Source organism: Petromyzon marinus, chromosome 42, assembly GCF_048934315.1.
Source record: "Petromyzon marinus isolate PM22_M1 ecotype Great Lakes invasive population chromosome 42, UKy_Petmar_22M1.pri1.0, whole genome shotgun sequence".
Taxonomy (NCBI): Eukaryota; Metazoa; Chordata; class Hyperoartia; order Petromyzontiformes; family Petromyzontidae; genus Petromyzon; species Petromyzon marinus.
In genome coordinates, this window is record NC_133708.1 from 8,939,484 (window position 1) to 8,965,961 (window position 26,478).

Genomic DNA, 26,478 nt, shown 5'->3' on the forward strand with positions numbered 1-26,478 from the left:
TCACAGCCAAATTTATCCACGTTCATGTAAAAAAGAAGAGGGGGTGCCCATTAATTTTGATGGTCCAGAGCCATTGGTGGAAATTCCACATTCCTATGAAAACGAATTTCTTTCGGACTACTTTTGGTGTGTTAGTTTGCTGTCCTTCCCCTGCGCCTCTGATTATCACGATTGGGTACGTATGGTGCAAAAGAAGTTCAACATACACACATGCAAAGGACCGCACGCACAAATATATGCTTAAAATGTTGCACTGGTTATAAACGGTGGGAAATTGGTTAGCATACTGAGCTATAAACCTTGCGACCTAAGTGTTCTTCCCCACCCTGGCTCATATCGGTGCAAATTGGCATCTGAGGCTGTACTGGGCATTGCCACCACCCCTCACCAACTCCCCACTGACCAGAATGGAGAAGTATGATAAAATAATCGCGATGACCAACGCGGCGTGGATGGGAAGGCCTTCATCCAGCAGTGGATCAAAAGCGCTGTAAATTATTAATGTGTTTTTTTTAACTTATCTATGATGCATGTTCATTACAAATTGGTAAATAGCAAATGTGAGGACTCTTGGGTACAAATTCTAAAATGTCACTTTGAAGCACGTAAGTGAGATTTATGAAGCATCATTATAAAGTATCATTGTTCATCTAATTAGAGAAAATTAAGATAACAGCAATATGGTATTCAAGTCTTTGTGAGGTTTAAATGCTAAACACATCAATTATGGAGGTGATACACACTGTATATGGATCCTCTGTGTGTTCAGATATCTTGTTTAAAGGAAATTGGCCTTCATGAATAATTTAACCAGCAGACTTTTGTTTCACTATACGATTGCATCACGGCTAAGCACTATGCTAAATACCTACTTGGACAATAATTCTTCAAAATGTGCAGATAACTCTCAATTACCTTGGGTAATGGCGGTGGGGTGGGTGCAGTTTCCCCATTTTAAACAAATGCAGGGATAATGCAAAACACATGTAAATTAGGCTATGGAGTGGTAGTTATGGTCTACCTTTGTGGAATGTGGGTGAAGGTGCGGGATGCGTCGTCTGTTTTGAACGAACGTTCATCAATTTGCTTCGAGTTTTTCAAATTTATTTTGTCTAACCAGGTGAGAACTCTCGAGGCGGCACAAAAAAGGCCCTCATTTGCCAGCGTGATCCCCGGGGGGGTGGGTCACAAAAATGACAAAAGCAAAAAAACATCTGAACAAAAATAAATTGCGTCTATCACGCGAGGTATTGAAAACATTGCCAACGTCATTCACTGCAGTGTGATTCGGCTCGGGCAGATTATCTCTCCAGATTGAACGGTGCAAATTACGAAGCGAAACCTCCACAAGAAACGTAAACATTAAACGGACGTAGGGTGACCGTAGCACTGTCGTGTAAAGAAATACGGGTATGGTACGTGTCAAATGCAATGGCAAGTTAAGTAACCACAAATATTCGACAATTTTGGCAACTTGGCGACGTGGTGGCAGCCACACGGGAACTTGAATCACTCACCGACCCCCGACGAGTGAGCAGGCAATAATTAAATTAAACGTGCATGAAGTGAACATATTTTTTTATATAATTGAGAGTTAACCGTATTTCGTTCTGACCCCGGCGAGTACATAGGTTAGAGCAGAGGTACGGCAGCCGTTGGCTCCGGATTCCGCGTGCGGCTCATCAAAATGGTTGGCTTGCTTCGTGACCGTCATTTATTAAGGACCAGCGTCTCGCATTCACAGTGCATTGTTGTGACTTTTTGTTTTACCAAACTCGAAAATTGGCCCTTCTTCTGATATTGGTTGGCAACCCATGACCATGGGAGTCCAGTTCACCATGGGAGTCCAGTTTACCATGGGAGTTAAGTTTACCATGGGAGTCCAGTTTACCATGGGAGTCCAGTTTACCATGGGAGTCCAGTTACCATGGGAATCCAGTTTACTATGGGAGTCCAGTTTACCATGGGAGTCCAGTTTACCATGGGAGTCCAGTTTACCATGGGAGTCCAGTTTACCATGGGAATCCAGTTCACTATGGGAGTCCAGTTCACTATGGGAGTCCAGTTTACCATGGGAGTCCAGTTTACCATGGGAGTCCAGTTTACCATGGGAGTCCAGTTTACCATGGGAGTCCAGTTTACCATGGGAGTCCAGTTTACCATGGGAATCCAGTTTACCATGGGAGTCCAGTTTACCATGGGAAATCAGTTCACTATGGGAGTCCAGTTTACCATGGGAATCCAGTTTACCATGGGAGTCCAGTTCACTATGGGAGTCCAGTTGACCATGGGAGTCCAGTTCACTATGGGAGTCCAGTTTACCATGGGAGTCCAGTTTACCATGGGAATCCAGTTTACCATGGGAATTCAGTTCACTATGGGAGTCCAGTTTACCATGGGAATGCAGTTTACTATGGGAGTCCAGTTTACCATGGGAGTACAGTTTACCATGGGAGTTCAGTTTACCATGGGAATTCAGTTTACCATGGGAGTCCAGTTTACCATGGGAGTCCAGTTTACCATGGGAGTCCAGTTTACCATGGGAGATCAGTTTACCATGGGAGTTCAGTTTACCATGGGAGTCCAGTTTACCATGGGAATTCAGTTTACCATGGGAGTCCAGTTTACCATCGGAGTCCAGTTTACCATGGGAGTTCAGTTTACCATGGGAATCCAGTTTACCATGGGAGTTCAGTTTACCATGGGAGTTCAGTTTACCATGGGAGTCCAGTTTACTATGGGAGTCCAGTTTACCATGGGAATCCAGTTTACCATAGGAGTCCAGTTTACCATGGGAATTCAGTTCACTATGGGAGTCCAGTTTACCATGGGAATCCAGTTTACCATGGGAGTCCAGTTCACTATGTGAGTCCAGTTGACCATGGGAGTCCAGTTCACTATGGGAGTCCAGTTTACCATGGGAGTCCAGTTTACCATGGGAATCCAGTTTACCATGGGAGTCCAGTTTACCATGAGAATTCAGTTCACTATGGGAGTCCAGTTTACCATGGGAATCCAGTTTACCATGGGAGTCCAGTTTACCATGGGAGTTCAGTTTACCATGGGAGTCCAGTTTACTATGGGAGTCCAGTTTACCATGGGAATCCAGTTTACCATGGGAGTCCAGTTTACCATGGGAATTCAGTTCACTATGGGAGTCCAGTTTACCATGGGAGTACAGTTTACCATGGGAGTTCAGTTTACCATGGGAATTCAGTTTACCATGGGAGTCCAGTTTACCATGGGAGTCCAGTTTACCATGGGAGTCCAGTTTACCATGGGAGATCAGTTTACCATGGGAGTTCAGTTTACCATGGGAGTCCAGTTTACCATGGGAATTCAGTTTACCATGGGAGTCCAGTTTACCATCGGAGTCCAGTTTACCATGGGAGTTCAGTTTACCATGGGAATCCAGTTTACCATGGGAGTTCAGTTTACCATGGGAGTTCAGTTTACTATGGGAGTCCAGTTTACCATGGGAATCCAGTTTACCATAGGAGTCCAGTTTACCATGGGAATTCAGTTCACTATGGGAGTCCAGTTTACCATGGGAATCCAGTTTACCATGGGAGTCCAGTTCACTATGTGAGTCCAGTTGACCATGGGAGTCCAGTTCACTATGGGAGTCCAGTTTACCATGGGAGTCCAGTTTACCATGGGAATCCAGTTTACCATGGGAGTCCAGTTTACCATGAGAATTCAGTTCACTATGGGAGTCCAGTTTACCATGGGAATCCAGTTTACCATGGGAGTCCAGTTTACCATGGGAGTTCAGTTTACCATGGGAGTCCAGTTTACTATGGGAGTCCAGTTTACCATGGGAATCCAGTTTACCATGGGAGTCCAGTTTACCATGGGAATTCAGTTCACTATGGGAGTCCAGTTTACCATGGGAATCCAGTTTACCATGGGAGTCCAGTTCACTATGGGAGTCCAGTTTACCATGGGAGTCCAGTTTACCATGGGAGTCCAGTTTACCATGGGAGTTCAGTTTACCATGGGAATCCAGTTTACCATGGGAGTTCAGTTTACCATGGGAGTTCAGTTTACCATGGGAGTCCAGTTTACCATGGGAGTTCAGTTTACCATGGGAATCCAGTTTACCATGGGAGTTCAGTTTACCATGGGAGTTCAGTTTACCATGGGAGTCCAGTTTACCATGGGAATCCAGTTTACTATGGGAGTCCAGTTTACCATGGGAGTCCAGTTTACCATGGGAATCCAGTTCACTATGGGAGTCCAGTTTACCATGGGAGTCCAGTTTACCATGGGAGTCCAGTTTACCATGGGAATCCAGTTCACTATGGGAGTCCAGTTTACCATGGGAGTCCAGTTTACCATGGGAGTCCAGTTTACCATGGGAATTCAGTTCACTATGGGAGTCCAGTTTACCATGGGAATCCAGTTTACCATGGGAGTCCAGTTCACTATGGGAGTCCAGTTGACCATGGGAGTCCAGTTCACTATGGGAGTCCAGTTTACCATGGGAGTCCAGTTTACCATGGGAATTCAGTTCACTATGGGAGTCCAGTTTACCATGGGAATCCAGTTTACCATGGGAGTCCAGTTCACTATGGGAGTCCAGTTGACCATGGGAGTCCAGTTCACTATGGGAGTCCAGTTTACCATGGGAGTCCAGTTTACCATGGGAATCCAGTTTACCATGGGAGTCCAGTTTACCATGGGAATTCAGTTCACTATGGGAGTCCAGTTTACCAAGGGAATCCAGTTTATCATGGGAGTCCAGTTTACCATGGGAGTTCAGTTTACCATGGGAGTTCAGTTTACCATGGGAGTCCAATTTACCATGGGAGTCCAGTTTACCATGGGAGTTCAGTTTACCATGGGAGTCCAGTTTACCATGGGAATTCAGTTTACCATGGGAGTCCAGTTTACCATCGGAGTCCAGTTTACCATGGGAGTTCAGTTTACCATGGGAATCCAGTTTACCATGGGAGTTCAGTTTACCATGGGAGTTCAGTTTACCATGGGAGTCCAGTTTACTATGGGAGTCCAGTTTACCATGGGAATCCAGTTTACCATGGGAGTCCAGTTTACCATGGGAATTCAGTTCACTATGGGAGTCCAGTTTACCATGGGAATCCAGTTTACCATGGGAGTCCAGTTCACTATGGGAGTCCAGTTCACTATGGGAGTCCAGTTTACCATGGGAGTCCAGTTTACCATGGGAATCCAGTTTACCATGGGAGTCCAGTTTACCATGATAATTCAGTTCACTATGGGAGTCCAGTTTACCATGGGAATCCAGTTTACCATGGGAGTCCAGTTTACCATGGGAGTCCAGTTTACCATGGGAGTCCAGTTTACCATGGGAATCCAGTTTACCATGGGAGTCCAGTTTACCATGAGAATTCAGTTCACTATGGGAGTCCAGTTTACCATGGGAATCCAGTTTACCATGGGAGTCCAGTTTACCATGGGAATTCAGTTTACCATGGGAGTCCAGTTTACCATCGGAGTCCAGTTTACCATGGGAGTTCAGTTTACCATGGGAATCCAGTTTACCATGGGAGTTCAGTTTACCATGGGAGTTCAGTTTACCATGGGAGTCCAGTTTACTATGGGAGTCCAGTTTACCATGGGAATCCAGTTTACCATGGGAGTCCAGTTTACCATGGGAATTCAGTTCACTATGGGAGTCCAGTTTACCATGGGAATCCAGTTTACCATGGGAGTCCAGTTCACTATGGGAGTCCAGTTCACTATGGGAGTCCAGTTTACCATGGGAGTCCAGTTTACCATGGGAATCCAGTTTACCATGGGAGTCCAGTTTACCATGATAATTCAGTTCACTATGGGAGTCCAGTTTACCATGGGAATCCAGTTTACCATGGGAGTCCAGTTTACCATGGGAGTCCAGTTTACCATGGGAGTCCAGTTTACCATGAGAATTCAGTTCACTATGGGAGTCCAGTTTACCATGGGAATCCAGTTTACCATGGGAGTCCAGTTTACCATGGGAGTCCAGTTTACCATGGGAGTTCAGTTTACCATGGGAGTCCAGTTTACCATGGGAATTCAGTTTACCATGGGAGTCCAGTTTACCATGGGAGTCCAGTTTACCATGGGAATCCAGTTTACCATGGGAGTTCAGTTTACCATGGGAGTCCAGTTTACCATGGGAGTCCAGTTTACCATGGGAATCCAGTTTACCATGGGAGTTCAGTTTACAATGGGAGTTCAGTTTACCATGGGAGTCCAGTTTACCATGGGAGTCCAGTTTACCATGGGAATCCAGTTTACCATGGGAGTCCAGTTTACCATGGGAGTCCAGTTTACCATGGGAGTCCAGTTTACCATGGGAATCCAGTTCACTATGGGAGTCCAGTTTACCATGGGAGTCCAGTTTACCATGGGAGTCCAGTTTACCATTGGAATCCAGTTCACTATGGGAGTCCAGTTTACCATGGGAGTCCAGTTTACCATGGGAGTTCAGTTCACCATGGGAGTCCAGTTCACTATGGGAGTCCAGCTTACCATGGGAGTCCAGTTCACTATGGGAGTCCAGTTCACCATGGGAGTCCAGTTTACCATGGGAGTCCAGTTCACTATGGGAGTCCAGTTTACCATGGGAGTCCAGTTTACCATGGGAGTTCAGTTCACCATGGGAGTCCAGTTCACTATGGGAGTCCAGTTTACCATGGGAGTCCAGTTCACTATGGGAGTCCAGTTCACCATGGGAGTCCAGTTTACCATGGGAGTCCAGTTCACTATGGGAGTCCAGTTTACCATAGGAGTCCAGTTTACCATGGGAGTCCAGTTTACCATGGGAATCCAGTTCACTATGGGAGTCCAGTTTACCATGGGAGTCCAGTTTACCATGGGAGTTCAGTTCACCATGGGAGTCCAGTTCACTATGGGAGTCCAGTTTACCATGGGAGTCCAGTTCACTATGGGAGTCCAGTTCACCATGGGAGTCCAGTTTACCATGGGAGTCCAGTTCACTATTGGAGTCCAGTTTACCATGGGAGTCCAGTTTACCATGGGAGTCCAGTTCACTATGGGAGTCCAGTTTACCATGGGAGTCCAGTCTACCATAAAAGTCCAGTTTACGACTGAGGTCCAGTTCACTATGGGAGTCCAGTTTACCATGGGAGTCCAGTTTACCATGGGAGTCCAGTTTACCATGGGAATCCAGTTCACTATGGGAGTCCAGTTTACCATGGGAGTCCAGTTTACCATGGGAGTTCAGTTCACCATGGGAGTCCAGTTCACTATGGGAGTCCAGTTTACCATGGGAGTCCAGTTCACTATGGGAGTCCAGTTCACCATGGGAGTCCAGTTTACCATGGGAGTCCAGTTCACTATGGGAGTCCAGTTTACCATGGGAGTCCAGTTTACCATGGGAGTCCAGTTCACTATGGGAGTCCAGTTTACCATGGGAGTCCACTCTACCATAAAAGTCCAGTTTACGACTGAGGTCCAGTTCACTATGGGAGTCCAGTTTACCATGGGAGTCCAGTTTACCATGGGAGTCCAGTTCACTGTGGGAGTCCAGTTCACTATGGGAGTCCAGTTCACCATCGGAGTCCAGTTCACTATGGGAGTCCAGTTTACCATGGGAGTCCAATTTACGACTGAGGTCCAGTTTACCATGGGAGTCCAGTTTACCAAGGGCAGGGATCAGCAACCTGCGGCTCCGAAGCCGAATGTGGCTGTTTAAGGACTGCTTTGTGACGTTACTTATTCAGGACCACCGTCTCGTATTCACGTTGCATTTGCTGCGGCTCGACTTGCCATTTTGGTTTTGACGACCCCTGGGTTAGAGCATTCGGCTGGCAATCAGAAGGAAGGTGGTTCAAATCCCAGTCCGGGTTCGACTCCGCCCTTCGACCCTTCTCGAGTCAATAAAAAAGTCACCACTTGGTGCGAAACAATCAGTGGTTGCCCTATGTATAGACTCGTTAGCTCACCATAGCAATGTGGGGTTTCCACCACTTGGTTCATCTGCGGAAAAGAGTGCCGTAGCTCATCGGAATTCATCCTCCAGTCTAAAGAAAGATTATCATTCCCTACCGTTAGGAAATTCGTTCATCCGATAATGTGGATGCTTTTAAATCTCGTCTCAAATCGCATCCGTTTGTGTCAGTTTCCAGAATTCTATTTAGCGTCTCTTTCCATATCCTTATTCTTCCAAGGCGCCTTGAGACGTTAGGGGAAGGCGCCTTAGACACAAATGTAAATTATTATTATTGTTAAACCATTTGGTTTGGGTACATTTCGGTTGAGCTCACCGGCACTGCCGGTGATTAACCGCGAACGTGACACTTACTCACCGAAGCTTTGCTGAATTACGGTGATGAAAAAGATCAGGACGTATTAAAATGAATGATACGCATGTGATAATACGCAATAATAGTAAAATGTTATAATATACAGCACTATGTCAATCCACTGTTGGATGAAGACCTCCATGTCAGTCATGAGGGGTTGTTTGACCATACTTCACCATGCCGGTCAGTGGGGGGCCAGAACCGGTTCAGATCTCCCTTAACAATGAATTTAACAGCGACTGGAAATCGAATTCAGGTCGCCTGGTTGACAGTGCAATGTGCCACTAACGGACCATGATCTATCCACTGTTGGATAAACTCCTCCCACACTCGTCACCACTATCCTCATTGTATTAAACTTAGATTTATTTACGGTAATTAAACACAAAAGTATATAGTGAAAATGTTTTATAGGATATAATGGGCGTCACGATGACGAGATGTTAACTACCTCGCCTGGTCGTGGGTTCAATCTCGACTATGGCGCCTATATATGTTTGGAGTTTGTATGTTCTCCACGTGGTCGCTGGGATTTTTTTCCGAGTCCTCCGTTTTTTCCCTCCACATTTATAAACATGTGTTTAGAGTATTTTGGTGCTATAAATTATCCACGTGAAAATACACTTCGTTGAGCTATCAATTGTGGCCAGGTCGCTTTTATATATTAAAAAAAAGCTATATTAGCTCAGTGGGCCTTACCTGGTAAAATAATAAAAAATAGTTTAGTTTAGCATCATATATTGTACCGTGTCCTTCTAAAATAAAACACTAATATAATAATTTCAACATCGATAACATTTCGTTTAAAAGCAAAAAGCTGAAAATAAACCTTTGTCAATAACACTGCCTTCAAATACAAACACAATAAGCAATGCACTGGACAAGAGCCCTGTTTGTGTGGTACCATAGATTCCAGGAAGAAAGACCATTGCCCAGAAATGTGGCTGTAATATATTTTATTTCATTTCAAGGCCACGGTGTCATTGGTGAATGTGTTTGAGTTATTTTTGTTATTTGTCCATAATAAAGGTTTTTCTTTTTGGGTTAGATCGCATAAATATAACGTGTCGTTAACCCACCACAACACACCGGTGTGCTGAAGTAGTGACTAATTGGCACGTTTTAGTTTACATGACAAACCTTACTGATTGACCATGAAATTCCAGTTCACCATGGAAGTCCAGTTTAACATCTAAGTCCAATTTACCATGGGAGTCTAGTTTACTATTGAGTAAGTTTACTACTTACTGTTCACATTGCTGAAACGTGGGTGGAAAGTCTACATACCTATGAAAGGGTCAAGTTCTCGTTTCATTGTCATCCGGAGGGATTATGGGATGGGAGGATTTCTCCACAAAACTGGCTACCGCCTAATGATGCTGGTTGTAATTACTGGCGAAACATTGTACTCGAATTGTTAATGTTGTGGGTTTACGTGACAAACCTTACTGTCGGGTGGTGGTGAGTTTAACGACACATTTATATTGATGCAATCTAACCCAAAAAAGCCCCCTGTATTATGGAAGATTTCGAGGTGGTTATGGCAGCGGCAAGGTGGCTCCGTTCGTCAACCCCAGTGGCAGAGCACCGAGCCAGCAGTGCTGACACGTTGAGGTTGAATCTCAGGTGGCCACTCCACTTGAAGATTAAGTCAACGTTCGATTTTTGCTCACGTGAATACGGACATACAAATCATGTTTTACTTAATGTAGCCTTGCCCAAGTAAGAGGGCTGAAATCTTGACTTAAAGCTTTCGTGACTGCAGGAATTCATTTTCTTGGGTCTTTCGGTAAAGTCACGTAGATAGGCTCAAAGAAAATAATTATTTGAACCTATCTACGTGACTTTACCGAAAGACCCAAGAAAATAAGAAGGCTTACTTGGCGGATTGCCGTGGCGGCGAGATGTTAACTCCCTCGCCTGGTATACAGGAGGCCGTGGGTTCGATCCCGACCCTGATGCCTGCTGTATATTTAGAGTTTGTGTGCCTCTTTCCCTGTGCCCGCGTGGATTTTTCTCCAGGTCGTCCGGTTTTGCCCTTCACGTTAGGAATCGACGTCACGCGTTCAGAGTATTTGGCTGCTATACATTGCCACACGATGTTAACTTCATTGAGCGATCATTTGTGATGGCCGAATCGATTCGAAAAAAGAGATATACAGCTCAGTGGAGCCTTACCTGGTAAAATATTTTTTTTTTGCAGTAATAGTAAAGAGTAAATAGGCACCCAAACCAGTGGCAGAACAAGGCGGCTAAAGAAATCATTGCAGCGCCTCCTCTCAGCTGGACCTATGAAGTATGTCTGAAGAAAATCTAAAATCTCTCATGCTAATTTCAGGCTGTTCCCCATTTAACATCACTTTGTCAATCCACCGCTGGATGAAGGCCTCTGCAAACTTGATTAGTCACGGAGATTGTCTGACCATACTTCACCACGCTGGTCAGTGGACAGCCACGTGGCGAGTGGTATCAGCAATCGTCCTGGGCCTCCCTTAGGTCGACTCAGACTTTAACGACGATAAGCTACTGTTCTGTTCAAACAACAGCAGTGGAGAGATAAATGCTGGCCACACCACTCCAGTAGCGTGGTGCATGTGCTCGTTAAACATCACTCATCCCCCAATGGTCTGTCACGTGACAACAGAGGAATCTTTGCATTGCGCGCAGCAGACATTCGACGTACCTTCACATTTCTCCAAGATCTGAACGCACTCTCCGATCTCCAGAGGCAGGGCGTGTGACACCGGGGCGCAAAAGTTACTGACCACTGTGGAGACACACACAGCGACGCGCAGAGCAGTCACGAGGAGGTACAACCAAAACCCACAACAATCATCAAAACCACTTGTGATTACCATATTCTACACAACAAAGATGCCCCGGAAGGTAAAAACGCATGCAAAACTGGTGGATAAACAATATATCCATACAATACTGGTCTCACACGAACACACCCCTATCCGATTATGAGACGCACCTCCAAGCTTTTGGTTTTAAAATACAGGGGAGGGAGGGGGGGAAATATGTATCTTCTAATCTGGAAAATACGGTAATTGGCAAAGTCTGCAAGGACACATAGGACGACTTATTAATTGAATTGTTGTTACTAGTTTCTAACGGGCAGGGTGAAAGGGATCTTTGTTCATCGTTATGTTGGCTCCAGGCTTAGAAATGCACGCATCTATCTTGCGCTGGCAGAATAGCGCACTGAACAAACTCCACTCCAAAGAGAACAACAAGTTCGGTTCAATTAATCGCTTTAAAATTAACGAAGCTGACGTTGCTCGCGTGCGGCCGATCTCCCAAGACAATCGCCGTGCACTCGGGACATTGTCCCCAAAAGCGTCTTGCATACGGACAATGCCAGACGCGCGCAACACGCGCGCACGCCCGCGGCAACTAAAAACAACCGGCTCGCGAGTCAAGGAGGTAATAATAGACGCGGGCGGCGCAATTTAAATAGCCGAGGTGTTATTTACATGGCCAGCGTGACGGACAAGATCGCTACCGCGCAGGGGCGGCCGATCCCCCTGCGGGGTTAACAGCGGCGCGCCTCGTGTCCCGACGCTGTCCCGACAGTGGTCAGTCAGCACTGGCATGGATATATTTTTATTTTTATTTCTCGCGCGCAGAGAAGATCGATTTTGCGATGGACGCGCCGGGCACCCCTTCGTGCAATCCCACGACGGTCGCGAAAGCGAGCAAAGCCAAAGCATAGGGGGCCCCAAGTTGCTCACCCCGTCCTCCCTCCCCCTATTAATTCATGACAATAAATTGAGGTGTAACCCAATAGCGGCTGAAAATTCGAAACACAATAAGCTAATTAAAATAAACAGCCAATTTATGATAATTTCTACAGCGCCTGCATCTCTCTTTTTTGACACCTAACCACGCCTCTTTTTTGTCTACATCTTTCTTTGCGTCTCTGTCGCGTGCCTATATCTTGACACCGTCCAACCAGTGGGCTACTCTTGCGACTAACGTCCCGGGATCTTTAACGCCCGCTGTGAAACAGACGACGCGCAGTGTCGTTGTGGTTAACGCACGCCGCGGTATTAATCGGGGCGGCCGCTGGAATGATTGAACCGCCGGAATCGGCGGAAACGTGCTTCCGCAAAGCCGCATCACCGCCAAAACTAAACAAACAAACAAACAAAAAACGCAACAATTGTGTTGAAAACAACGCGTTTTTTTTATATCACCCACATACGCGAGTGGTTGCCAGTCAAGATGAAAACCATAGCCTGGTCGGGAAGTCGAACGCACGCGTGGCCCTGTAGACCACGCCCCATTCGTCTCTGCTTCGGGGCCACCACTGGGTCGGCACAACCGCTACCCACTGACCGCCCCCTCCCTTCTAAACCACCGGCCACGTGGCCTGCGTGGCGTGCCCGCGGCGTGCCGCGCCGCCGTGGGTGGGGTGCGTTGCGGTTGTTGCCGTCAAGCTGTGCCACTCGATGCCGAACGGCGGCCAAAATGAGCGGGGCTATGGCCAAAAGCCACGGGCGGGCGGGCGTTTCGGGAGCCACCGCACTCGTTTAATCAATCGTAGGCGGTGGCTCAGGGGCACCCAAAAGCAGTGCCGGATTAAGCTAGTGCGGGGCCTGTAGCATATGTTATAAAGATGTCCTAAATAAAAAAAAACCCATAAATATTAAAACACACATTTTTCACTTGCACAGCAAAGTAAATGTATTACTTCATTTGATATGCAGCCAGATAATATGATAAATCGCTAACCTTAAACACCCAGTCGTTCATAAAGATTGAAAGGCGGTATAGTACTATAGTAATAGAGCAAGTGCAGAATCGCTGAACCGGAATTGATAGCTTGAAAGCATTTAGCGCGGGGCCCTTGAAAGTGCGGGGCCCGTAGCTACCACAAATGTAGCTACTTTTGCGACGAGGATAATCCGGCACTGGTGCCAACGCACCCACAGCCACGGACCGAGTCCCCTCTGTCGAGCCTGCTGGTCCAAGACAATCTGGATAGCCGGTGCCCGTGTATACACAGCGCGGGGACTGCGACGCAGCGGTAGATGCGAGCTGAAAGTAGCGTACAGTGTACGAACATTACCAAGGGGACACGCAACGCGTTGAGCTAAAAATGAATCTCAGTGACCAAGTCGAGGAGTACAATGGAAGGCTTTAATAAGAAACGCTTGTTCAATTGCACGCATGAGCGTGACCTGCTGATTGAGTGTGTGAGCATGGTCACGGACCCCCTCTCGTTTCGCCGGCAACAGGCTGTCCGGGCGCGTCCATTTAGCCAGCGTCCGGCAAAGCTCAGCATGCTAATGATGAAACGCCTCTCCAGGTGCTCAGCTTGCACCGAGGCAACTTAAACGGCGACAAAGGCGAGGATTCGTAGACCAGCGGCGCGGCTGGTCTGCACGGCCACGAATCAAGACTTGGGCTGCTGAGGTCGTGACGCGGCTAGCTAACCAGCTCATGCTGGCGATCGATATTCGGCCGTTTAAACAGATGTAAATGGCCTCGATTCATCCACTGAAATAGGTTTCGTGTGTACGAGAATCGATTGCATGCTTTTTTATCCAAATTCTATTTAAAAACAAAAATGACGTGTAATTTTAATGGACAGCCTTTATCGATGCGCTGCTGGATGAAGGACTCCGCACACCTTTTACGGTGGTGGTGGATGTTTGACCATACTTCACCACGACGGTCGGCAAGGGGTGTGTTCAGCACCGGTTCTCCACTGATGTTGCGCGCTGTGGTCACGAATCAAACCCAGCTTGCAGCCACCCCACGAAGACGACGATGTGCTCACGTTTGTATGTACGTTGAACTTCTTTCGTGCCATACGTAGCCAACTGTTCTAATCGGAGGCGCGGTGGAAGGGCAACAAACTAAAACACAAAAAGCAGTTCTAAAGGCTCGTGTTATAGTGTAGGCTCGTGAAGTGAACGAAAAAAACCCACCAAAAATACAAAAACGATCGTTTCTTGAATCAAATCACGTGAAAATTCACCAAATTTCTGGGGGTGTGGTGAATTATGATATGTCTTAGTCACAGCAATGCCTCTTTTGCACTGTACAGCCATGCGAAGGCTGTGCCAAGCCTGATCGGAGTGGGTCAGAGGAGGTGCCAGGTCGTGTTTCCACTGCAGAAGCCGAGCCGTTGCCACTGATGTCGCAACAAATGATCGCGTTGAGACATACCGACTGATGTTACGCGCAATTAATGCACCATTAGCCGCCGCTGCTGGCCTTGGTTGGCACAGAAAATAGACAGTGGACAAGCAGCCGTGCAATGAGAGGGCCCTGTTCTGGCTTGGCCTGGATGTGCCGGTGGGAAAGGAGTATGGGGGTTTGGGGGCTTACCTGTTATATCATATCACGTTCCACTTAACAATGTAAGAGGCAACGAATGAAAATTCATAGCCGTCGTGAATATACAAAATTCACGCTTCGACCGTGCGTGTGTGTCGGGCGTGGTGCTGCCCCCCCCCCCATCCAACACCTCGTGTGCCGTGCTGGCAAAGGTGCCTGCTAATAAGCACTTGTCTCGAGAGCCTCGTTACGGTTATGTGGGAGGATCTTGTCTCTGGCCATCTACATCATCACCCATTGCTGAGTTTACGGTATATACTGCCTTCGATTGCTCTCGTACCAGTGCTTTAAGAATGCGAATTTCACTCCATAGAGGGCACAGAGTTTCAAGCAGAGCGCCTCTTCTACTCAGAACTGAATTAAGCTAAACAGACACGAAGATGAAATCCACCGAGGCTTAAAGTGTAGAAGCAGTAATAATGTACAAGAAGCAGACGTTACAATGTGATGGAAAGCCGTGTTGTATTGCAACGTGGATTTGAAAAGATCCGAACTTCAGGCATTGTGCGTATGTTTATGAATATATCTCTCGCCTAAATATAACCGCGCCTCAAAATGTTGCACAGCCTGGTGAGACGCGTTCATTGCAGGTACCTAGTAACTGGATATGAACTTAGACTTGACCAGGAGCAGGACAGAGAGCCAAGATCACTGCTGGCTTGAGGGGGAGGAGGGAGCGTTTCCAACCACGGAAACAGGAGAAGAGAAGAAACTTCCGCTGCACTTAAAGCAAAGCGTGGCATTGTCCATACAAATTAACCTCTATCCCCTTCTACAGACAGATGTCAGCTTTATAGACGTACAACAATATATTGCAAAAACTATCACAACTAACTGTACAGAACGCGCACACACACACACACGCGCGCGCTCGCCTCCCTTAACGCAGTGACGCAGGTCCAGCCACTTTATACTGCATCTTGATACGCCGATTAATTCGTCGCGCGAATCCACCTCGCAATGGCAACGAAAAAAATAACGGCGCGCGCACGCACGCACACAAAAAACAAAAACAAAATCACAGAGCGGCAACCGTTCTCTTCGAGATCCTTCTCGTGGGGGCTCTCGTTTCAGAGACGCGTTCGCCATTGATTATACATTTTCCATCGAGAGAGAGAGATCATTACCGCGGCGGAGGTCAGTAATTGCAACGACGCGATCGCCACACGAAGCCTGGGGAAGGGTTTCCACTCCGTGCGTTCGGCGCTCCTTGTGGCCCGCGCAGATTGTCGTCGTGCCTCGCCACGAATCAGGAGCGGACCCCGGCGGCTGTTCGGACGATCTCGACGTCCGTCCCTGGATGCCCCCCCCCCCGTTCACGCTTCTCGAAGCGTCATCCGCCACATCGCGGGCGTTTCGGCGGGCACGGCGTTGAACGCAGGCAAAGAGCGGCCGACGGAGGTCGTTCGGAACGATTCGAAGGCGCCCCGAGTCTCCCGCAAGAGCTGTTAACGTGCTGCTGCTGCTGCTAATCTCTTGATCGTATGTGCAGTGTGTACACTGCTTGTGAATGGCAAATTTCGCGGATGATGATATTGGCCCACGAAAATGAATTACTTTAAATAAATACGTAAGTAATCCATTAAATACATGGGAATTATTAATTTATTTTTAAATACTAGTTTGTGAATTCACTAACTTTCAATTATGATAAGGCTGCATTGCATCAGCACGTAATCTCATCACTTTCTCGCATCATGTTCCGTCTCATCGCTTCATCTCATCACTTTGTCTCTCTGTACCGATGGTGTAGCAGTCGTGTCGAGTTCGCGGACAGCCATAATCTGCAAGTTCGTGAATAATGAGGGAATACCGGAGTAAATTCCTACTGCCTGACCGTACCCGAGAATTCAAGTGGGCCATGCTTTGCCAACGTAAGGGCGGGACGAATGGGTGAATGAGACAAAGTGGAATTGACTGCATTTGCAGTTGTGTAAAAAAAAAGACACGGACGAAGAATGCGTTGCCACTGCAGTCATTAACACCGCCTTATGACGGACAAATATGGAATTGGAAATCCGATTTCGAGACGGACCTACTTGAGAAATGAGAGGAAATTAGATTCAAAGCATCCGTGCATAAATGCTTAAAAAGATATGAGAAAAATACATTACCCTTCTTATTCAATTACTTACAAATTCTGATAACAAAATCGCTCAGGTCATTTAGGAGCATTACAGAATTTGACTCCAATTTTTTTTTTATTAGATGAGTCATTTGCTTGCCACGTGTAGCGAGGCACGGGAGAATGTTTTTTTTTCTTCTATCAAAACGCTAACGAGCGTTCGGGAGCGAGAGCGGTGCCGAGGATCTCCAAAAATACATCGTTGTCGTCGTCGTCGTCGTCGATGAGTCAACGCCGCACGCCGCAGAATTAATCAGCGTCCAGGGAGCGCTTGGACGTGCGCGGGGGGGTGGTGAAAAATCCCACGCTCGCACCCACAGCTGAAGTGCGTCTTGGAAGGCCGCCCAAGTTGAAAAGTCTTTCCCGCTGCAACGCCCCGAAGAGGAAGATGACGAGAAGGAAGAATAAAAGGAAGTAGAAGAATAAGAAAAATAAGAGGAAGAAGTAAAAGGGAAAAGGAAGACGAAACCGCTCGCCGCTCATGGTGAGCTACCTCCACCCCGGTGCAAGTGGCGTCAAGAGGCCAAAGGCGTGGCAGCTCCAACGTGGCCAACTGGAGCCTTCCCAGCGGTGTGCGCGTGTTGTCTCCGTGCGTGTTGTCTCCGTGCGTGTTGTCTCCGTGCGTGTTGTCTCTGTGCGTGTTGTCTCTGTGCGTGTTGTCTCCGTGCGTGTTGTCTCCGTGCGTGTTGTCTCCGTGCGTGTTGTCTCTGTGCGTGTTGTCTCCGTGCGTGTTGTCTCCGTGCGTGTTGTCTCTGAGCGTGTTGTCTCTGTGCGTGTTGTCTCTGTGCGTGTTGTCTCCGTGCGTGTTGTCTCCGTGCGTGTTGTCTCTGAGCGTGTTGTCTCTGTGCGTGTTGTCTCTGTGCGTGTTGTCTCCGTGCGTGTTGTCTCTGAGCGTGTTGTCTCTGTGCGTGTTGTCTCTGTGCAGAACTGAGTGGCGGTGGTGCAGTGGCCAGCGCGCCGTTCTACGTGTGTGTGTATGTATGTTCTACGTGTGTATGTATGCATGTATGTTCTACGTGTGTATGTATGTATGTTCTACGTGTGTATGTATGTATGTATGTTCTACGTGTGTATGTATGTATGTTCTACGTGTGTATGTATGTATGTATGTTCTACGTGTGAATGTATGTATGTTCTACGTGTGTATGTATGTATGTTCTACGTGTGTATGTATGTATGTTCTACGTGTGTATGTATGTATGTTCTACGTGTGTATGTATGTATGTATGTTCTACGTGTGTATGTATGTATGTTCTACGTGTGTATGTATGTATGTATGTTCTACGTGTGTATGTATGTATGTTCTACGTGTGTATGTATGTATGTATGTTCTACGTGTGAATGTATGTATGTTCTACGTGTGTATGTATGTATGTTCTACGTGTGTATGTATGTATGTTCTACGTGTGTATGTATGTATGTTCAACGTGTGTATGTATGTATGTATGTTCTACGTGTGTATGTATGTATGTTCTACGTGTGTATGTATGTATGTATGTTCTACGTGTGTATGTATGCATGTATGTTCTACGTGTGTATGTATGTATGTTCTACGTGTGTATGTATGTATGTATGTTCTACGTGTGTATGTATGTATGTATGTTCTACGTGTGAATGTATGTATGTTCTACGTATGTATGTATGTATGTTCTACGTGTGAATGTATGTATGTTCTACGTGTGTATGTATGTATGTATGTTCTACGTGTGAATGTATGTATGTTCTACGTGTGTATGTATGTATGTATGTTCTACGTGTGAATGTATGTATGTTCTACGTGTGTATGTATGTATGTTCTACGTGTGTATGTATGTATGTATGTTCTACGTGTGTATGTATGTATGTTCTACGTGTGAATGTATGTATGTTCTACGTGTGTATGTATGTATGTATGTTCTACGTGTGTATGTATGTATGTTCTACGTGTGTATGTATGTATGTATGTTCTACGTGTGTATGTATGTATGTATGTTCTACGTGTGAATGTATGTATGTATGTATGTTCTACGTGTGAATGTATGTATGTTCTACGTGTGTATGTATGTATGTATGTTCTACGTGTGTATGTATGTATGTTCTACGTGTGTGTGTATGTATGTTCTACGTGTGTGTGTATGTATGTTCTACGTGTGTGTGTATGTATGTTCTACGTGTGTATGTATGTATGTTCTACGTGTGTATGTATGTATGTTCTACGTGTGTGTGTATGTATGTTCTACGTGTGTGTGTATGTATGTTCTACGTGTGTGTGTATGTATGTTCTACGTGTGTATGTATGCATGTATGTTCTACGTGTGAATGTATGTATGTATGTTCTACGTGTGTATGTATGTATGTTCTACGTGTGAATGTATGTATGTTCTACGTGTGTATGTATGTATGTTCTACGTGTGTATGTATGTATGTTCTACGTGTGTATGTATGTATGTTCTACGTGTGTATGTATGTATGTTCTACGTGTGTATGTATGTATGTATGTTCTACGTGTGAATGTATGTATGTATGTTCTACGTGTGTATGTATGTTCTACGTGTGTATGTATGTATGTTCTACGTGTGAATGTATGTATGTTCTACGTGTGTATGTATGTATGTTCTACGTGTGTATGTATGTATGTTCTACGTGTGTATGTATGTATGTTCTACGTGTGTATGTATGTATGTATGTTCTACGTGTGTATGTATGTATGTATGTTCTACGTGTGTATGCATGTATGTTCTACGTATGTATGTATGTATGTTCTACGTATGTATGTATGTATGTTCTACGTGTGTATGCATGTATGTTCTACGTATGTATGTATGTATGTTCTACGTATGTATGTATGTATGTTCTACGTGTGTATGTATGTATGTTCTACGTGTGAATGTATGTATGTTCTACGTGTGTATGCATGCATGTTCTAAGTGTGTATGTATGTATGTATGTTCTACGTGTGTATGTATGTTCTACGTGTGTATGTATGTATGTTCTACGTGTGTATGTATGTATGTATGTTCTACGTGTGTATGTATGTATGTTCTACGTGTGTATGTATGTATGTTCTACGTGTGTATGTATGTATGTTCTACGTGTGTATGTATGTTCTACGTGTGAATGTATGTATGTATGTTCTACGTGTGTATGTATGTATGTTCTACGTGTGTATGCATGTATGTTCTACGTGTGTATGTATGTTCTACGTGTGTATGTATGTATGTTCTACGTGTGTATGTATGTTCTACGTGTGTATGTATGTATGTTCTACGTGTGTATGTATGTATGTTCTACGTGTGTATGTATGTTCTACGTGTGAATGTATGTATGTTCTACGTGTGTATGTATGTATGTTCTACGTGTGTATGCATGTATGTTCTACGTGTGTATGTATGTTCTACGTGTGTATGTATGTATGTTCTACGTGTGTATGTATGTATGTTCTACGTGTGTATGTATGTATGTTCTACGTGTGAATGTATGTATGTTCTACGTGTGTATGCATGTATGTTCTACGTGTGTATGTATGCATGTATGTTCTACGTGTGTATGCATGTATGTTCTACGTGTGTATGCATGTATGTATGTTCTACGTGTGTATGCATGCATGTATGTTCTACGTGTGTATGTATGTATGTATGTTCTACGTGTGTATGTATGTATGTTCTACGTGTGTATGTATGTATGTTCTACGTATGTAAGTATGTTCTACGTGTGTATGTATGTATGTTCTACGTGTGTATGTATGTATGTTCTACGTGTGTATGTATGTATGTATGTTCTACGTGTGTATATATGTATGTTCTACGTGTGTATGTATGTATGTTCTACGTGTGTATGTATGTATGTATGTTCTACGTGTGTATGTATGTATGTTCTACGTGTGTATGCATGTATGTTCTACGTGTGTATGTATGTATGTTCTACGTGTGTATGTATGTATGTTCTACGTGTGTATGTATGTATGTTCTACGTGTGAATGTATGTATGTTCTACGTGTGTATGTATGTATGTATGTTCTACGGTCAACGCCTGTGACGATTATCTGAAGTGGTCCTGGGCCTCCCCTAGGCCGACTCGGCCTCAAATGAGTACCTGGTGCGGTGTGCATTAAACACCAGCAGCCGCTGGGGAGATGAAAGCGACCGTGAGCGGTTCTGGCCACCGCACCTCCTCGCGTGCCGTGCCGGCCTTCAAAGGTGCCACTCGCTCACAGCACTTGCTCAAATAGTTCTAGATTTAAAGCTTTCGTGACTGCAAGGATCCATACTCTTTGGTTCTATTCGGTAAAGTCACGTAACAAACAATAAAAAATAAAAATTCACGACGTTTCGGCCACAACACAAGTGGCCTTCATCAGGTGAAGGGACCGTGCTGTCATGAGGACAGCGTCGGAGTGAAAACAGCCAAGCCCAGGTCGCGTCCTTTAAGCTGCGTGGGAGGAAGTAAAGCGCTTGACAAAGGAAGTAGTCATGATGGACCAGGAGCGGGTGCTGGTCCGTTATGGTCCCCACCCGCTCCTGGTCCATCATGGCCCATACACCTCCTACGTATATCGTGCTCATTTCTATACTAATTCCTTTGTCAAGCGCTTTGCTTCCTCCCACACAGCTTAAAGGACGCGACCTGGGCTTGGCTGTTTTCACTCCAACGCTGTCCTCATGATAGCACGGTCCCTTCACCTGATGAAGGCCACTTGTGTTGTGGCCGAAACGTCGTGAATTTTTTATTTTGCTCAAATAGTGTTTTAAAAATGCGACATGGGGGAATCTTAGTTTGTGTCGCAAGGCGCATGGCGTTTTCAAACAATACGTTTCGACAGTAGTCACGCTACACCTCCATTATGTAACATCTATATTTGAAATGTGTATAATTAGTAGCCCTCTGCCGCTCCCCTCTCCAATCAGCGCTGCAGTCACGCGAGCTCTTGACCTTACTCCACCGTGCTGGTCCGTGGAGGATGGTGAAGGGGAGTGGGGGGGGGTCACGTTCAGATATCACTCACCACCGATGTTAGCCGTGGAGCAGAAATTGAAATCAGGGCCACCGGGTTCGGAGTGCAGCCCGCTAACAATTAACCTACCCCCACCCCCCACAACACCCCCACTATAACGCATATAACGTCATTCATGCCAGCGATAGTACTGTACATCCCTTTCTACGACCCTACCCAAATGTTCAGAAGACAAATCAATCAGTGACTGAGGCGTGGCTTCGGTGTAAACAATGCTGTGGGTCACACGTCGACAAATGACACTTGGATAACTTTCGCGCAGACACCGAGCAAAGCAAACCAAAAATGATCTCGCAGCCTCCGAGCTAAAGAGGTGAGAATTCGCGCGCCCGCTCGCGAGTATATTTTGTCCGTAGCTCAGCTGAAGTGTGTAATGTGGTGGGTGGGGGGCTGTTTGTAGGCATGTAAATCGTTTGTTCAAAGAGCCACGTCACGGGACGGAATTCAATTTTAGATTTGTTTTGGTCGTACAAAGGAGACAATAAAAAAAAAACGCATTCGTATTTCGCACTAAAATTAAACCGACCTCTCTACGTAATCACTTCAAAAAAATAATTGACACCAGAGGGACGCTGCCGCGCCGTTCGTGCCTTCGACTTGCAGCACAAAGGTCGCCAGATCGACTCCTGGCACGGGAGTTGACACCACGGGGCGAGTTTCCTGAATCCCAATCCCCGCCCCCCTTCCCTGCCCCACCGTTCGTTTTGATCGTCTGGCGTGGCAGCTGAAACAATGCTGATCGTTTTTTTTTTTTTACAAAATAACCTCTCCACCCACCTCTGCAGGTCACGTGTGGTGGGGGTAAAGTGTGGGTACGTCTATCTTAAATACGACATTTTTACTCTTTCTGTCTGTCTCGCTCTCTGTCTCTCTCTCTCTCTCTCTGCACGGATCGATTTTGTTTGGAACACGAATCATCGCTGGAGGCGATTTCGCCCATGAGTCGCCTGGGTCGAGTCACGCAAGTTGGGGCACGTCCGGCCGGCGAGCACTGCGCTCCCGTCCATCACAGCGAGTCGCGGTGCGCGAGTGTGGGGGTCAGGCAGGGGGGGTCCTTAGGGGCCGTTCATAAATGACGTCACGCGATTTTGGAACGATTTTTGACCCCCCCCCCCTTCGTCACACGACGTCACAAAAAGTCAGACCCCGCCCCCCCTCAAATATGACGTCACAAAGCTCTGCCCACCCCCCCCCCCCCCCAAGACCATATTTCCATTTTAAAAATAAAACATGCTTCAAATCGCTCTAAACTATTGTCATTGCATTGCGTATTTAATGTGGCGCTGCATTCTGATGTTGTAGGATTAAAAAAAATATATGTAAAAGTCTATTTAATTAAGTAGAACGTGTTGTCCATATTTATTTAAAGTTGCGCATTTTGATGTGACGTCACATTTCTCAACTGCCCCCTCCCCCCCGTCGTCACACACCGTCACAAATGTCTGACCCCCTCGCCCCCTAGGTGCGTGACGTCATTTATGGACGGCCCCTTACCCCCCCCCCCCCACTGCCCTGGTGGTCAAAGCTACGAGTTGGGGCCCTATTGACAACCATTATGTTTCAGACAACAGTGCAAAACAACAACAACACTTATTTAAAATGCGGTTCACATTTTTTTAGGAAAATGCTTTAATTTACGTTCCACGTCTGTATTATTTTTATAATTATTATTATCATGTATATTTTTAAATTATTATTTTAGAGCAGCGGCGGAACATTGCAAAGAGGTTAACGACGGAGCTGTGGCGGCTGCAGTCTCGCCCCGACGACGACGACGACGATGATGATGATGATGCGATGTGGAGTCAATGTGAGCCGCGACATAGAATTCGCCTCGAGCGTGCGAGCGTGCGAGCGTGCGAGACGAATGAAACATTGGGGGGGGGGTCCCCCCCCCCAACCTGACCGATCGCCACACTCCCCCCGAGCCGATAATGGAGTGACTACGTCGCTGTCTCGCAGTGGCATCCGCACGCGACGATTCTCGCCAAAGCGTTTGGTGGTGGGGGGGGGGGGGGGGTTCGAGACACGTTGAGTAACCACGACTTGTGAGCAACATCTCAGGGGGGTGGTGGTGGTGGGGGTGGTGGTGGTGGGGGTGGTGGTGGTGGGGGGGGGGGTGGTGGTTGTGGTGGTGGGGGGGTGGTGGTGGGGGGGTGGTGGTGGGGGGGTATTTAACTCCGCAGCCGATGCGCCCCACAACACGCGATGTGACACCGCGCTTCACAATATATACGCTTCACAATATACGCTTCACAATATATACGCTTCACAATATATACGTTTCACAATATATACGCTTCACAATATATACGCGGCTATACGAGACAGTGTCGAACTGTCGCTGTGCGGACGTCAAGCGGCGCCGACACCCCCCCCCCCCCCAGGGTAGAGTGGGGGGGGGTGCAACAACCACACGCAGTCACCTTGGCAACAACAACCACACGCAGTCACCTTGGTAACAACGGCCACACGCAGTCACCTTGGTAACAACAACCACACGCAGTCACCTTGGTAACAACAACCACACGCAGTCACCTTGGTAACAACAACCACACGCAGTCACCTTGGTAACAACAACCACAAGCAGTCACCTTGGTAACAACAACCACATGCAGTCACCTTGGTAACAACAGCCACACTCAGTCACCTTGGTAACAACAACAACCACACGCAGTCACCTTGGTAACAACAACCACACGCAGTCACCTTGATAACAACAACCACACGCAGTCACCTTGGTAACAACAACCACACGCAGTCACCTCGGCAACAACAACCACACGCAGTCACCTCGGCAACAACAGCCACACGCAGTCACCTTGGTAACAACAACAACCACACGCAGACACCTTGGTAACAACAACCACACACAGTCACCTTGGTAACAACAACAACCACACGAAGTCACCTTGGTAACAACAACAACAACCACACGCAGTCACCTTGGTAACAACAACCACACGCAGTCACCTTGGTAACAACAACCACACGCAGTCACCTTGGTAACAACAACAACCACACGCAGTCACCTTGGTAACAACAACCACACGCAGTCACCTTGGTAACAACAACAACCACACGCAGTCACCTTGGTAACAACAACAACCACACGCAGTCACCTTGGTAACAACAACCACACGCAGTCACCTTGGTAACAACAACCAGACGCAGTCACCTTGGCCCCCAAACGATATTTTTGTTTCATTCTTTCTCGGTGGCGTTGAGCGCACTGGCAACGCTTTTAATTTTTTTTTGGGGGAGTGCTGGCCGCACGCTATCCAGATGCGCTTCTGCGGCCGTCTGGAACGCTCTCCCTCCTTACCATATTAGAAAGGCAATGGAGCGACGCACGGTCAAGTCATCTAGATTGACCAACTAATTTCTTTAGAACTGCTCGCCGTTGTGTTTCGTTTTGTTGCCGTTCCCCCGCACCTCCGATAAGCACGGTTAGCTACGTAGGAGGCGAAAGAAGTTCCACATACACACACACACAGAGTGGCAAGAGGCACTGACTTCGAGAGTAACTACCATGAGCAACTCTGGAGGTGGTGGCGGGGAGGGGGGGTGCACTATGCGTCGTTCAGCACGAATATGTAGATCCAGTTTTGGAGAGAAGCTCCTGGCGCGAAACGTCAGACATCGTGTCGAACAGGGCGCGAAACGATCGGAAAACGTATCGGGAGATGCGTACAACTTGCATAAATCTAAATTTTAATAAGTTAGGTTAAATGTAGTCGTGAAAATAACGAGTGAAATATGTATTTGTGCCAATCGCATTGAACGGAATGCACTGGTGTGGTGGTTCGTGCACTGCGCTACAAACCTAGCGACCTGCGTTTGATTCTCGGGAAAAAGGTTACGTAATAGCAGGTCATATCTGACGTGGTCCTGGGAACCCGCACTGACCAGCGTGGTTAAGTATGGTAAAACACCCCCCCCCCCCAAGACTAATACAGCATGGCGAAGGCCTTAATCCAGCAGTGGAATTACAAAAGGGCAGCGAATGAATGGATGTGTTTCCGTCGATATTGTCATCTTCTGTTCTTCATTTGGTCATTCATTTGCTCGTTCAAAGGCAATTATAGCCACACCGAAAGCAAAAAAACCCCACTTGTCTAAATAAAGGAACGAGCGAGGATTAAAGGCAAAAGCGTAATCAATGTTCGAGAAACCTATTAACAAAAAAAATGCAACAAGAGCCGTGCAAAATGTAATGCACATTTGAATGTTCCAGCCCGACATAGCAGCATAATTCACTGAAATCCAATTTGATTCTTGACCTAAATTCAGTTCAGCACTGCAGTCCGACAGATCCTCTTAACATTCACGGGACGCTTCTCCTACCCACGCTTACCCCAGCCTGCCCACCCCAACCGCCCGATCCATTGCTCGAACCGCCGTGCTGGGCCGTTCCGTGGTTAGTTTGGGAGGCAACAACGAATAGATTCGTCCGCCAATATAAATTATCACACTCGCGAAGCTTGCGTCAAATTGCGCGTGCGCGAAAAAAATAATAATACGCGATTATTTCAAATTAATTAACGCCGTACGTCATGAGTTCACGTGACTCTTGCAGCCGCTAGGGGCGCTACAATATTTCATGGATCCCCTCTCTCTCCCATGACGACATTGGGGCTCTGTGTTGACAGCTCTGCTCGTGATCTCCCTCCACCAGCTGGTTGTGGCGTTAAGCCCAACCGCTCTGCAGTGTT

The 26,478-nt window shown here is 46.6% G+C and overlaps 1 protein-coding gene across 9 annotated transcripts in view; it reads right to left on the reverse strand.

Moving 5' to 3' along the window:
- Nucleotides 1–26,478, reverse strand: part of DOCK3 (dedicator of cytokinesis 3) — a 237,977-nt gene that overhangs the window by 161,091 nt on the left and 50,408 nt on the right. For all 9 annotated transcript variants that reach the window (XM_032969863.2, XM_032969867.2, XM_032969866.2 and 6 more), the window contains exon 2: nt 10,978–11,061. In XM_032969863.2, the coding sequence (XP_032825754.2) occupies nt 10,978–11,061 (84 nt within the window). The remainder of the gene's footprint in view (nt 1–10,977; nt 11,062–26,478) is intronic.